Source organism: Liolophura sinensis, chromosome 12 (assembly GCF_032854445.1).
Source record: "Liolophura sinensis isolate JHLJ2023 chromosome 12, CUHK_Ljap_v2, whole genome shotgun sequence".
NCBI lineage: Eukaryota > Metazoa > Mollusca > Polyplacophora > Chitonida > Chitonidae > Liolophura > Liolophura sinensis.
Window position 1 is genome coordinate 5,151,206 of NC_088306.1, and position 13,185 is coordinate 5,164,390.

General features: G+C 39.2%; 1 protein-coding gene across 2 annotated transcripts in view; it reads right to left on the reverse strand.

Annotated features, from left to right (window-relative positions):
• LOC135479579 (rho guanine nucleotide exchange factor 7-like) overlaps nt 1–11,869 on the reverse strand; it is a 72,243-nt gene extending 60,374 nt beyond the window's left edge. For both annotated transcript variants that reach the window (XM_064759466.1, XM_064759468.1), the window contains exons 1-7: nt 11,770–11,869; nt 9,649–9,789; nt 7,973–8,096; nt 5,802–5,887; nt 3,396–3,490; nt 1,701–1,796; nt 1,023–1,145 (exon numbers count right to left, since the gene is read on the reverse strand). In XM_064759466.1, coding sequence (XP_064615536.1) covers nt 1,023–1,145; nt 1,701–1,796; nt 3,396–3,490; nt 5,802–5,887; nt 7,973–8,096; nt 9,649–9,717 — 593 coding nt within the window. In that variant the 5' untranslated portion in view covers nt 9,718–9,789; nt 11,770–11,869. The remainder of the gene's footprint in view (nt 1–1,022; nt 1,146–1,700; nt 1,797–3,395; nt 3,491–5,801; nt 5,888–7,972; nt 8,097–9,648; nt 9,790–11,769) is intronic.
• Between the last annotated feature and the right edge of the window lie 1,316 nt (nt 11,870–13,185).

Consider the following 13,185-nt stretch of genomic DNA (forward strand, 5'->3'; position numbering starts at 1 on the left):
AGGTAAGGTGCATGTCCTGTGTACCATCTACCTATACCACTGTGTGAACACTTACCATTTCCTCTGGAGCACAGCCACGCACCTGGGGTGGATAGCACAGTATTCCTCATACAGCTCTATAAGGTGAGGTGCATGTCCTGTGCACCGTCTACCTACACCACTGTGTGAACACTTACCATTTCCTCTGGAGCACAGCCATGGCCCTGGGATGGTTAGCACAGTATTCCTCATACAGCTCTATAAGGTGAGGTGCATGTCCTGTGTACCGTCTACTTACACCACTGTGTGAACACTTACCAATTCCTCTGGAGCACAGCCACAGCCCTGGGATGGTTAGCACAGTATTCCTCATACAGCTCTTTAAGGTGTGGTGCATGTCCTGTCTACCGTCTACCTACACCACTGTGTGAACACTTACCATTTCCTCTGGAGCACAGCCACGGCCCTGGGGTGGATAGCACAGTATTCCTCATACAACTCTTAAAGGTGAGGTGCATGTCCTGTGTACCCTCTACCTTTATCACCATGTGAACACTTACCATTTCCTCTAGAGCACAGCCACGGCCCTGGGGTGGATAGCACAGTATTCCTCATACAGCTCTATAGGGTGAGGTACATGTCCTGTGTACCCTCTACCTACATCACCATGTGAACACTTACCATTTCCTCTGGAGCACAGCCACGGCCCTGGGGTGGTTAGCACAGTATCCTCATACAGCTCTATAAGGTGAGGTGCATGTCCTGTGTACCCTCTACCTACATCACTGTGTGAACACTTACCATTTCCTCTGGAGCACAGCCACGACCATGGGGTGGTTAGCACAGTATTCCTCATACAGCTCTATAAGGTGAGGTGCATGTCCTGTGTACCCTCTACCTACACCACTGTGTGAACACTTACCATTTCCTCTGGAGCACAGCCACGGCCCTGGGGTGGATAGCACAGTATTCCTCATACAGCTCTATAAGGCGAGAGGCATGTGCTGTGTACCATCTACCTACATCACCATGTGAACACTTACCATTTCCTCTGGAGCACAGCCACAGCCCTGGGGTGGTTAGCACAGTATTCCTCATACAGCTCTTTAAGGCGTGGTGCGTGTCTCATGAACACCTCCCCCACTCGTCGCTGATGATGAGGGGACCTGACAGAAATAGTTGATAAAGCAGCAAAATGTCAGAGTGTTGTACCACTTTTGTAGGGAAATGGAGAAAAACTTGCATTCATTGATTTCTACATTAACATATATATATATATATATATATATATATATGTTTTTTCCAAACTTCACAATGAATCAAACAAACCAAATGTGTCAAGTACATGTATCCTATTGCTTTCCAACTTTATCCAAAGTCTTGCCTTATTTTGTGTTGAAATGTCACGTAATAAATGAAAAGGTCTGTTAAATTTTAAGACCTAGTCTTTTCTTTCGATGATTACACGGATCACACTCATGGATTTGTTCATTTCGTCAGGTTTTGGTACAGAGGACAATCCAGTTTAAGACAAGAGAATTAATAATGTCGTCATGTCAACCATGACATTTTTTTTTATAAACAATTCATCACGGCATCAGTTTTCTTTTCCCTCTGTCACACAAAGCAACCATGGCACTTCCCTAACATTAGTTACTGCCATCTCACTCCAGGGCTACACGCTTTAGGGCAATGAGCCTCCGTTCTTGGGTGAAACTTACCCGTGGCATTCCTTCAAAGACATCAGGAAGCTTCCTTGGAAAGTCACTATGTCTTCCAAATTTCCGACCAGCTGATTAAACTCAGATGGATCAAGTCTGCAGAAAGAAATCAGAGGTTGGGTTATTTACATGTTTGATTGCAGCTTTCACAACAGTCCACTCAGAGGTATGTTTCACTCATTACATTATGTGATGGCCTTAAGATTCCACGGGAAGGTGAAACTGGGTAGAGCCGTGGAGCAAATCACCGACCTTCATCAACCTCTTGACCATAGATAACATACATTCAAACCATGTGGAATCAATAACAAAAGAATTTTATGATCTCCCTGGAGTTTGCCTTTCAGAACGGGCACTGGACACAGCGAACATCGCATAAATAGAGATTACAGTATTACTGTGAGTGCATCTCGTCTATAGGCTAGGTGGTCTTCCCTTCAAAATAAATAAAATACAAACTTCCATCAGCCAATCATGAACATGTACATTGTTACTACACATAGTTCTAATGGATGGATTTATTTATTTATTTCACTGGTGTTTTACGCCGTACTCAAGAATATTTCTCTTATACAACGGCAGCCAGCATCACGGTGGGAGTAAACCGCTCTGCTGTATTGGAACATCACTATGCAACAGTTTTAGGCTGTACTAGAATTTAGAGGTAGCCACATGATGAGTTCCCAGAAGCAGAAATTTGCTTAAAACTTTGCTTGTAAAGCAAGGTGATCAAGGTGAAAAAATCTGGTATCTGAAAAGGTCTAACAGGCAAAATATACCAGCGGAAAAGGCAGAGGCACAAGATTACATTAATCACACCAGGCCTCGGCATCACAAAGCTATCTCAGACTTCAAAACTTAAAAAAAGTTATTTCTGATGTACCCAAGTCAAAATATTGCTTGACAACAAAAATTCTGGGTAAGTTATTGTACAATAAATTTCAGCTAAAACAACGGTAAGGAACATACCAAATTTAATGATTTAAATTTCCTTTCAAGTCTAAGATTGTTTGGTGACCCCGAGGCCAGGTCCTTGTTATTGTACAGAAAACTGTCAGGCTATCGTAAAAATATAACTGTGTGGGAAAACCAAACCTCCAAAAAACAGTGCCCTAGTTTTAAGTTTTTATTGAGATTTCTCTTGTTTTTTTGTTTGTTTCTTCTTTCTGACAATGTTTAATAATTTCTTTAAAAACCTAATCTCTTTCATTATACAACAAAAAAAAAGGGGGGAGAATTCCCATCTGATCAACCTTATTTATTTATTTGCATGTATTTGATTCATGTTTTACACCGTACTCAAGAATATTTCACTAATACGAACACGGCCAACATTATGGTGGGAGGAAACCGAACAGAGCCCAGAGGGAACGAAACCCACGACCGTCACATTGCTGGCAGAAGTTCCCATGTACTGCTGGACAGGAAGTCAGCATGAGTTGGACTTGAACTCACAGGGACCTTATTTTCTTTGGGCATGTTCAAGTTATGCTCAGAAAAAGATTATGAAGGATGGTCTTAGGGAACATGTGAAAAAATACACTGCATTAGACAGAAGATGTCCTCTATCCGCTACCAAAATATCATACCTAAACATTTGTCAACGCCATGCTGGTAAAGTCATATATATGTAGAGAAGTTTTCAAACCTACTGGATAGCCTTGGATATAATATTACATCGGTCTTCATACTTACACTCCAGAGGCTTTGATTGGCCGTATATATTTTTGTAACAAAGTTTTCATTTCGTTGACATGAGTTCCTTCTGTCTCTATCACACTTTGTAAAACCTGGAAATAGGAATACAACTATACATGAGCAGGTATTAGACTGACTGATATGAATGGTATGTTTCTGAATATTTCATCCACAGGTCTGTGACAACCAGTTACTCTTCTTTGGACAACTCCTTAGATAATTACTGCATAATAATTTTTTCTGTAAGAAAATCTGCTGCACAATTCACATATTCAAGAAAGGCAGATTTTTCTCATAAGAAAACATAGGTTCATTTCTGACAGTGCTATTGTATACTGTTTACTTCACTATGCTGTACGTGCACTCGTAGAAGTGAATACGCTGTATTCTTGAGAATGGCATAAAACACCAATCGAACAAATAAATAAATAAACTATTCCGTATGTGCAAGCCTGAGACAGCATTTAATGTGAATATAAAACTCTTTACAATGCAGTCTAAACCAGCCCGTGTACTGTTAAAATCTATCACTAACTGCTCCCGATATATGCATATATAATTGTCCAATGAACTAGTTACCTTTAGGGACCATTGAATGCTCCCTGCCTTGCACAATCTAGGTATCTGGAGCATGTCTGTTTAGTGTGTTTACCGGTGTGGGAGAGATAATAAGCCACACAGATTCTGTAGAATTCTCAGGCTTTAGAACAACTGCACAGAGAGCCTCTCTTCAGGTATTGTTTATCTTTGGTTTATATTACATTTGACACAGTTCAAATATATACTTTTTCGACACGTTTATTGGTTTTCACTCTGCCCTGAACCAGCTGATCCGTTCCATTATCGGTTTAGGTGTGTAATCTGTGTAGGATCTGGTCCATTAACGGTAGAGGTGTGGAATCTGTGTAGGCTAAAAATGATCCTGTTCTGAACTGTATACAGTCTAATATAGAATCTCTTCAATCGATTTCAGAATCTGGTCAGTTACTGTTTTAAGCCATTTGAGGTTTTAGATGCGAAAACTCCGGAATGTTCCATTATGGAATTTAGGGTTTTTGAATGTATACATTTTATATGTACATGTGTCTAGTTTGTGTGTGTGGCCAATGCCTAAATTATACCTATCAAAGCGAGGGAAAAATCTTGCTCTTTAAATGCGTTGATTTACGACTTGGTTTGGTTGATGCTATTTTATGAACAACCATTATACTTATACTGTATGCACACGTCTTGCATCTAAGTGTGAATTAATTAGCATTCTGTGTATTACCTGAATTATAAAGTTTGGATGTTAACTCTGCAGCAGTGATAAATGCATTTCAATATTCTCAAGCTTCAATTACTCAGGCAATTTTGCACTAAAATTCTCTGATTGCTGTGTGATGTAGTATTCTAGGGTGTGATTCTCAGAGTGACAAGTTTGTTCATACTTTTATTGTGTTATATTTACTTCAGAAAAAACGTAAAAGGTGTTCAATCAACGTGCATGTAGTTGTATTTTAAAGTGAAGATGAGATTTTACAATGTAGCAACTATCTAGTTTTCCCATAATATTTATAATGTTTAAAAATAAAGCTTTATTGATCCATGATATATAATTCATTTAATGTGATGTAAATTTGTATACATTCTTTGTGGAATATGCAAATTCCTAAAGTGTCTATTTCTGTAAAGTTTTCACACCGCTGTCTTTATCTAATGAAGATAATACAGTGTTAAAGAACTCTCTATGACCGAGTTGTGTTATCCGTCGCTCGAATCATAGTGCCCCCAAACTGACAATTATTTAACCCGGCACTTTGATTTGATTTGGTTGGTGTTTTACGCCGTACTCAAGAATATTTCACTTATACGATGGTGGCCAGCATTATGGTGGGAGGAAACTGGGCACAGCCTGAGGGAAACCCACAACCATCCGCAGGTTGCTGGAAGACCTTCCCACGTACGGCCGGAGAGGAAGCCAGCATGAGTTGGACTTGAATTCACAGCGACCGCATTGGTGAGAGACTCCTGGGTCATTACGCTGCGCTAGCGCGCTAACTGACTGAGCCACGGAGGCCCCCCCCCCAGGCACTTTGATATCAAGAATTTTAACACTTGAAAGCATGCATGACTGCAGTCAGAATTATTGGTGGAGCTTAAAAGCTTAAAATTTCCCTTGAATTGCTTTTGTTAGTTTTTATCAACATGCACTGTAATTCATTTTAACTTTGGTACGTACAACTATAATTGCGGAAGGCCTTAAAGTGATACTTTTCATGGAACTACTCAAGGTTTTCTGATATGAAATTAATCAAACTTCACTCATAAATTGGATCAATCAATCAGAATCAAGCAAAATGATAAGCTTCAGGTGAAATATTGTAATCTATGTAATAAATGAAGCCACTATAAAGCGCTCACCACATTATGGTATTTTTGCATACTCTTCCGCTTGAGCACAGCCAATTCAGTGGGCCTTCCTGGACTTTTTGGTCCCCCAGGGGACTCTAAAGGGACAGAGAAACATACAAATGAGGTACAACTTGATACATATATGCGGTCACACTGTTTTAAACAGATGTTATTTCAGAAAGATATTTGCTTACAAAAGGCTTAGAGTGAGTAGTAAAACCCAGTACAGTGCTGAAAGTAACACGTAACGCCATGAATTGCATTAATATTGTCATCAAGGCCCTACTAACACCAACAGTTGAAAAATGTACATATTCCCTGTCAAAGGCCGGGATTGAACCTGTAACTCATGTGCCTCATGCTTAAGAGTTGTATAATATACCATGATACACAGACAGTCTACATGGTTTTGGATGGAATATCAGATATCATCTCAAGAGAAGTTATGTTCAAAGAGTGCAATGAACAACACAAAAGATGTCATCCCCTTTATCATCACCAAAGCTTCACAGCCAGTTATAATAATAATAATAATAATAGTAAAACTTCATTTTCTGAGAACTGGCCCGGATAGCACAGTTGGTAGAGCGTCCGTTTTGGGACCGGTAGATCCAGGATCAATCCTTAATCGAGTCACACCTAAGACTTTAAAAGAGGAAGTTATAACTTCCTCGCTTGGCATTCAGCATGAAGGGGATAGTGCAACGACTGGTTGACCCATATCAGTATAATGGCTCGGGCGAGGCGACTTACTTGCCTTCGGTAAGTCGTCTCAGTGAAGCAGCACTAAATAAAAGAGCGGTGGAAATACGTCCTGCTACAAGGAGGCACGTTACACGTACATGCACCCTAAAGATTCCTTCGTCGTCATATGACTGAAAAATTGTTGAGTACGATGTTAAACCCCAAGCACTCACTCACTCACTCATTTTCTGAGGGATATCAATTAGTTACAAAACCAATCTTCACACAAAAATTTACATGCATGTATAGTATACGTAAAATACAGATGAACCTGATATAAGATGATCACTGACTATATGCAAAGTAATGCATCATAGACAATTTCACACTTAATCAACAGAGGCACTGACAAAAAAAAACTTTTGATATTGACTTTCTGTTATTTCTTATGTATAGCGAGTTGATTAAACAGTGTCACCCCAGAATATTTAAAAGAATGAGTGGGTGAAATCTACAAATTTGCTGTCCAAGCCCAGGTTTGAACGAGAAAGTCAGCTTGATGACAGCCCACTCATGCTTCTCCATTGTGGATATCATCACAATGAAACTTAAACCCTATCCTGCTCCACATTTCACATCTTGTGGTCTACATGTGCATGCATATGTCAGTCACCTCTTATTCTATCAGGGGCCTCCGTGGCTCAGTCGGTTAGCGCGCTAGCGCAGCGTAATGACCCAGGAGCCTCTCACCAATGCGGTCGCTGTGAGTTCAAGTCCAGCTCATGTTGGCTTCCTCTCCGGCCGTAAGTGGGAAGGTCTGTCAGCAACCTGCTGATGGTCATGGGTTTCTCCCGGGCTGTGCCCGGTTTCCACCCACCATAATGCTGGCCGCCGTCGTATAAGTGAAATATTCTTGAGTACGGCGTAAAACACCAATCAAAAAAAAAAAAAAAAAAAAATCTTATTCTATCTGTATTTATGGTAATCAAACAGAGCAATTTACATTGGTTGGATTGGCTATTTTCAGGCCTTGACAAAAAGTATAATTTTATGAATCCACTCAGAATGATGCCTTCAGAATACGCTTGAATTACAGTTATACATGTAGATGAAATAAACCATCAAGATAAATCACTGTATTTTTACAAAAAGTTTTGGTTCTGAAACACACACAATTAGAAGAACATTAAGACCCCAGAATGATAATTTTGATGCCAACACTAAAGTTTTTCTGATCGGAAATTAGTCAAACTTCATGACTCTCCGGCGATACGTGGGAAGGTCTGCCAGCAACCTGCAGACGGGCGTGGGTTTCCCCCGGGCTCTGCTAAATTTCCTCCCACCAAAATGCTGGCCGCTGTCATATAAGTGAAATATTCTTGAGTACGGCTTAAAACACCAATCAAATAAATAAATAAATAAATCCTAAATGACGAATCAGTTAGAATTATATGTACAGTGTATATGTATATATTGGGTACATAAACTGAGTTCACCTTCTTTGATCTCCTTCACATAGTTGCTGGGGAACCATCCCGTCTTGCCGTTGAGCGTGCCTTCCCACCATCCCCCCTCTATACACTGTGTCACCGTAACCGTATCACCCTTGTTGAAGCAGAGCTGAGGAAAAGAACAGTATGAAACCTGATCATACATATCCACAAGGTTTTCATAGCCTTAGGTTCTTAAAATTATCAAATGATAGAAGAAGCGAAGACAGAAGTGTAGTAATATGGATGGATATTCACTGGGGTTCTCTAAATTTAGCAGAAGTACTTTGAAAGAATTATTGCTAAACAGTTCAGCTACTTGTCCAGGGCTAGACATTTTGGTTATTTGCTACAATATCTGGTAAAACAGCCTTCACCCTTCATTCTCTTTCCAAAACTTCAAAATCTGGACTATGAAAACATAGACTTCATGCTTAATATTTGTTTGCCTCAAGATTTCAGGTCTATAAAGAACTTTCAATATACAGATGTGTTTCCTATAATAAACAAATGCTTTCTTATAGCTAACTTCTCCATAAATAGGGCAACCTTTCAATTACAAGCATGTATTTCTTAGTAATGGCAAACATACAGAGTGACAGACATACAATCAAAACTTTTCTCTGAATACTGTCACTTCTTCCGTACAAAAGTCTATCTTAAACTTTTTGTACCTATATTTATTTATTAGATTGGAGTTTTAAACCGTATTCAAGAATATATCGCTAGGACATGGGGTCCTCTTTGCTACCTACACAGCCAAAATTAAAATATCATATGTTTTATGTTCAGCGACCGACCCTTTAAAAAGGCCCCGACTGAAATTCTTTTTTCATGTTTTTAAAGATGCCAAATTATTTTATTTCATTATTTTTTTTTTTTTTCGCTGATCATATGAAATATGATCAGTCTGTTTATACAGGTGACGGGCGCTCTTTTGAGATATACAACTTCCAACAATTCGGCCTAAGGATGGCTTATATTTACTGATACACGGAGACCGCTCCCATCCTCAGTCCAGGCAACATTGTTTCTGTATTCAGTTACCCCATCGGCAAAATCTCACTAAATATGCAATACTTAACATTCTAATCCACTTAATTTATGCACCCTTTGCAACAACTGACTTGGGTGCTTACACTGTTCATACTGTTAGACAAGCATGTACATCGAACGCTGTATTGAAGACAGAAAAAATATTTCATCCTTCACATGAACCCCCATGAAGAATCCCCTAAATCTCACAAAATTTAATTAAAATTAGGAAATTTAGAAAAATGGAGGCAGATTTCATCCCCATCCACCCTCCCCACCCTCACCCCCGATACAGGACCTGAAAATGCTAGCACACACTGTTGACCTAAATTGTGCTGTGATACTCATAAAATTGCTTAACAAATGTTTACCTGTTAACTTTATTAAAAGATCTAAAAATATTTATTTTGAAAAATCACAAATAATGGGTGATATAATTTAGTACTGTGTTCTGATCAATGTTGAGAAAGTTTAACTGTGATCAATCATTTGAATAGAATTCTATGATTGTTCTTCCCTTCTGGAAAAAAAAACAAAAAACAAAAAAAAGAACACCTACCTACATTATTCAAGGGCTTATAAAATCAAATGATCAATATTTTAGTTTTGGCCTAAAGGTATACATGTATTGCACTGGTACTTCATACCTCATCATTGTTGGTACCCTTAAAGGTGTGCAGAGCTCGGACCCGCTTGACCTGGCTATTATCTGTCATCTTCTCACCCACAGTTAACCTTTGACATCACAATGCGGCCTTAGAGTCCATCACATACACCTTATACCTCACCTGTAACAACAACAACAACAGCTATGTCACCTCCAACCATGAGTACTTACAAAACCAGAGAAGTGATATTAATGACAAATGACCTAGAATTTCACCCACAAAAGGGAAATAAATGCCCTAATTTAATCCTTTTGGTGCTAAGGCTTACAGTTTCCAGTAGGATATGATACAGCCTTCAAAACAAGCCTCACCACACCTCTCTAAGATCAACAGAACTCTCAGAATGTGGCAAAACTACCATTTTATCCAGGGTGAAATGGTAGGTCATTCTGTAGTTGCTGGCCTGTCGGAAACATTTGAAAGCAAAACAGCTCAGTAAATAACGTAATGAAATCGTGAATTTGGCAATTTTACGGTAATTAATACGCAAACTGAGCATCAGTGATAGAATATCCCTGTGTGTCATTGTGCTTTATATATGCCTGTTAAACTTCAAGTGAACACATATGCTGTGCTGTATGAGATACTACTCCTAGCACTTTGTTTAACATTGCTGTCCCTGCTATTAGACGCCAGCACCAATGCTCATGGTGCAACATAAGCTATGCTAAAATGGGTCCTCTCACACAGATAAAGCGTTGGCTGGCTTCTTCAACTACAGCCTTTATTAAATCAAGATGTTTGTATAAGATATTCTTTCCAATTTCCTTCACCTATACATGTAGTTATGCCATACTTTAAGTGAAACATTTGTATGCATTGCACTGAACATCAATCAAATAAATAAATAATGAATGTACAATGTACAATTAAGCACCACCTTAAAATTAAAACACTGTGTTATTAACATTTCTCTTTCCGTTTAATGTGTAATTTTTTTAAATAGTTCACTATTTCCGCTATTTTGGTCATGGTTGAAGCAGTCGAGAAAACATCCCTTGATCTGGCTTTACAGGTATTGTTCGGTGATTCTCCTTGGGAAGATCCAAATCAAAAATATTTGTTTGTTTATTTATTTGATCATTGCTTTAAGACACCGCCCAGAGTAAACCACCGACTGTTGGCAAATTGCTGACAAACTTCCCCTTGTGTGACACATATACATATGCACACATATGTATATATGAAAGACAAGTGGCCTTCAACGAATGACTGTGTAAATGGCCACACAAGTGTTGTTGACCTCTTATTATGACCGATGTCCCCATGAACAGCAAGAGCGGGGGAATGTGCAAATTTCATGTCCAAGGTGCATTGGAAGGGATAGAAAATCTATTCTGATTAGCTGGTGTGAGGTTATGCCTGGCCTAAGCATATTTTTGCATATGAAAGAGCAACTTTCAGCACCATTTATGCACATTTTTATAAATTTCACTTTGGGGATAAAACTACACTGGTTGGGTTGGCCAATTTCAGATATACACATGTACTGCTATGAGGGCTTCGTATAAGTGAGCTCAGAAGTTTAATTTAAAAGCAGAAGACACTATGGAAAGAATTCCACTATCACAGAAAATAAAATCGGATTTTGAAACTGATAGCGTGAAATACAAATAATAAAAAAAACAAAAACATTGTCCAGCATTCAAATTCAGTTCATTCATCTTAGCATACACATGTACATCACTTTTCATTTGCTCGACTGATTTGCAGAAATAAGGATTTGAAGTTACAACGCACTGAACAGGATCTTGAGGATGTGCAATGCGCAGAAACGAGCAGTTTTATTTTCTGCCTTATAGGAAAGTCTATTCCTTCAGCTCCTTTCCCCTCATGGATATGTTACTTAAGACAACCTCCAGCACACACAAACTCAGTAGAACGTGATACACCGACACGCAAATGTCGAATTCCGCCTCGGACTGTCAAACATGTCAAACCGATTAATGGAACACAACAACAACAACGTCTAAATGACTAAACCATTCGTCCTGTCGAAACTGTTCCGTTATTTTTGGCTGCGCCTGTCATTTGATAGCTCTGCTCGAACAATGCAAGCTACAGAAGCCTACAGGGCGTTGAGAAGTCTGCATAACTGACCTCAGTAGAGCAAATCTTTCGTTCATCTGCCTTCCCTTCGGCGATCATCTGCAGTTGACATTTTCCTGCGGCTTTGTTGACAATCTTTGCGCATGTGAATAGCGGAAAAATGGCGACAAGTTTACCTCCTGTCACGTGACGTGATGAGTGATGAGTGTACTAGGGGGAGACAAATGTAATATTTCTCTAACAGGACAGCAGCTGGTTCGATTGTCTCCCTTGGATAAGTTAATTCGGTAGAAAGTGTTCAGTTCTCTTCAGTCTTGCTTCGTGGTTTACATAGATGGTTATGGTTTTACACCAGACTAGCTTTATTTCCGTCAGACTGCGATGCAACAGGTTATTTCCATGACTGTATACATGTCTACATGTACCCGTACTATGCACTCGTGCTGACTCACTGGACATTAGGCATGCCAAAGACACCAAACATGACACCCTAACTAATCAAGCATATTGGACCAATGTCTCGTCCTTAATAAATATTAAAACTCATGATGTGAGCATGCATACACAGTTGCACACATAAACGAATTAAAGGGTGAGTAAGACCAGAGCCCATTCTAGGTTAAGTCTACGCTGTATAAAAAAAAAAAAACCCAAAAAAACCAGAGAAATGTTAATCTGTTAATTTTAACAGAAAGTCTATTGTCTGAGTGATGCTAGACTGTATTCTGCTATTGCAACATATTATTGCTAAATATAACACCTATATTCCATTAAATTAAATTCATAATAAAGATCATATTAGACTAACACAATATTATGTGGAATATGACACAGTATTATGTTACAATAACAGAATACACTCTAGCATCACGAAGATAACAAACTTTCTGTTAAAATTAACAGATTAATATATTGAGAGAGAGATTACTATACTTCTCCGATACTGATAATTCTTCTACATGAAGGACCCCCCGGCTTTCACGTAGACCTACAGGTATTAACGCGACGCCACATTTACTACAATTCGACAAAACATTTGCCATCAGCATGACAATATATTCGCCATCGACACGGCATCACACTTCTCATCAGAACAACATATCCCACGTCATCAACGCAATATCACCCTGACCATTAACACGGTATCCCACTTGCTATCAACACAATTCCACGCTTCGCTAACATGCACTTGTCGTCTACACACCACTCCATTCTCACCATTATAACGACACCACATTCCAAATCAACACAACTACATAACATCAACATGACATCACGTACGCCCTAAACACTGCTCCTCACTGATCCTCAATACGACATCACATTCTACATCGAGACATCATCACATTCGACACCAACTCAATACTACACTCGCCATCAACATGACACATTACATTTGCCATCGGCACAACACTGCATTCGCTCTCAACCTGACATGTTACTCGTCATCATCACAACTCCAAATAA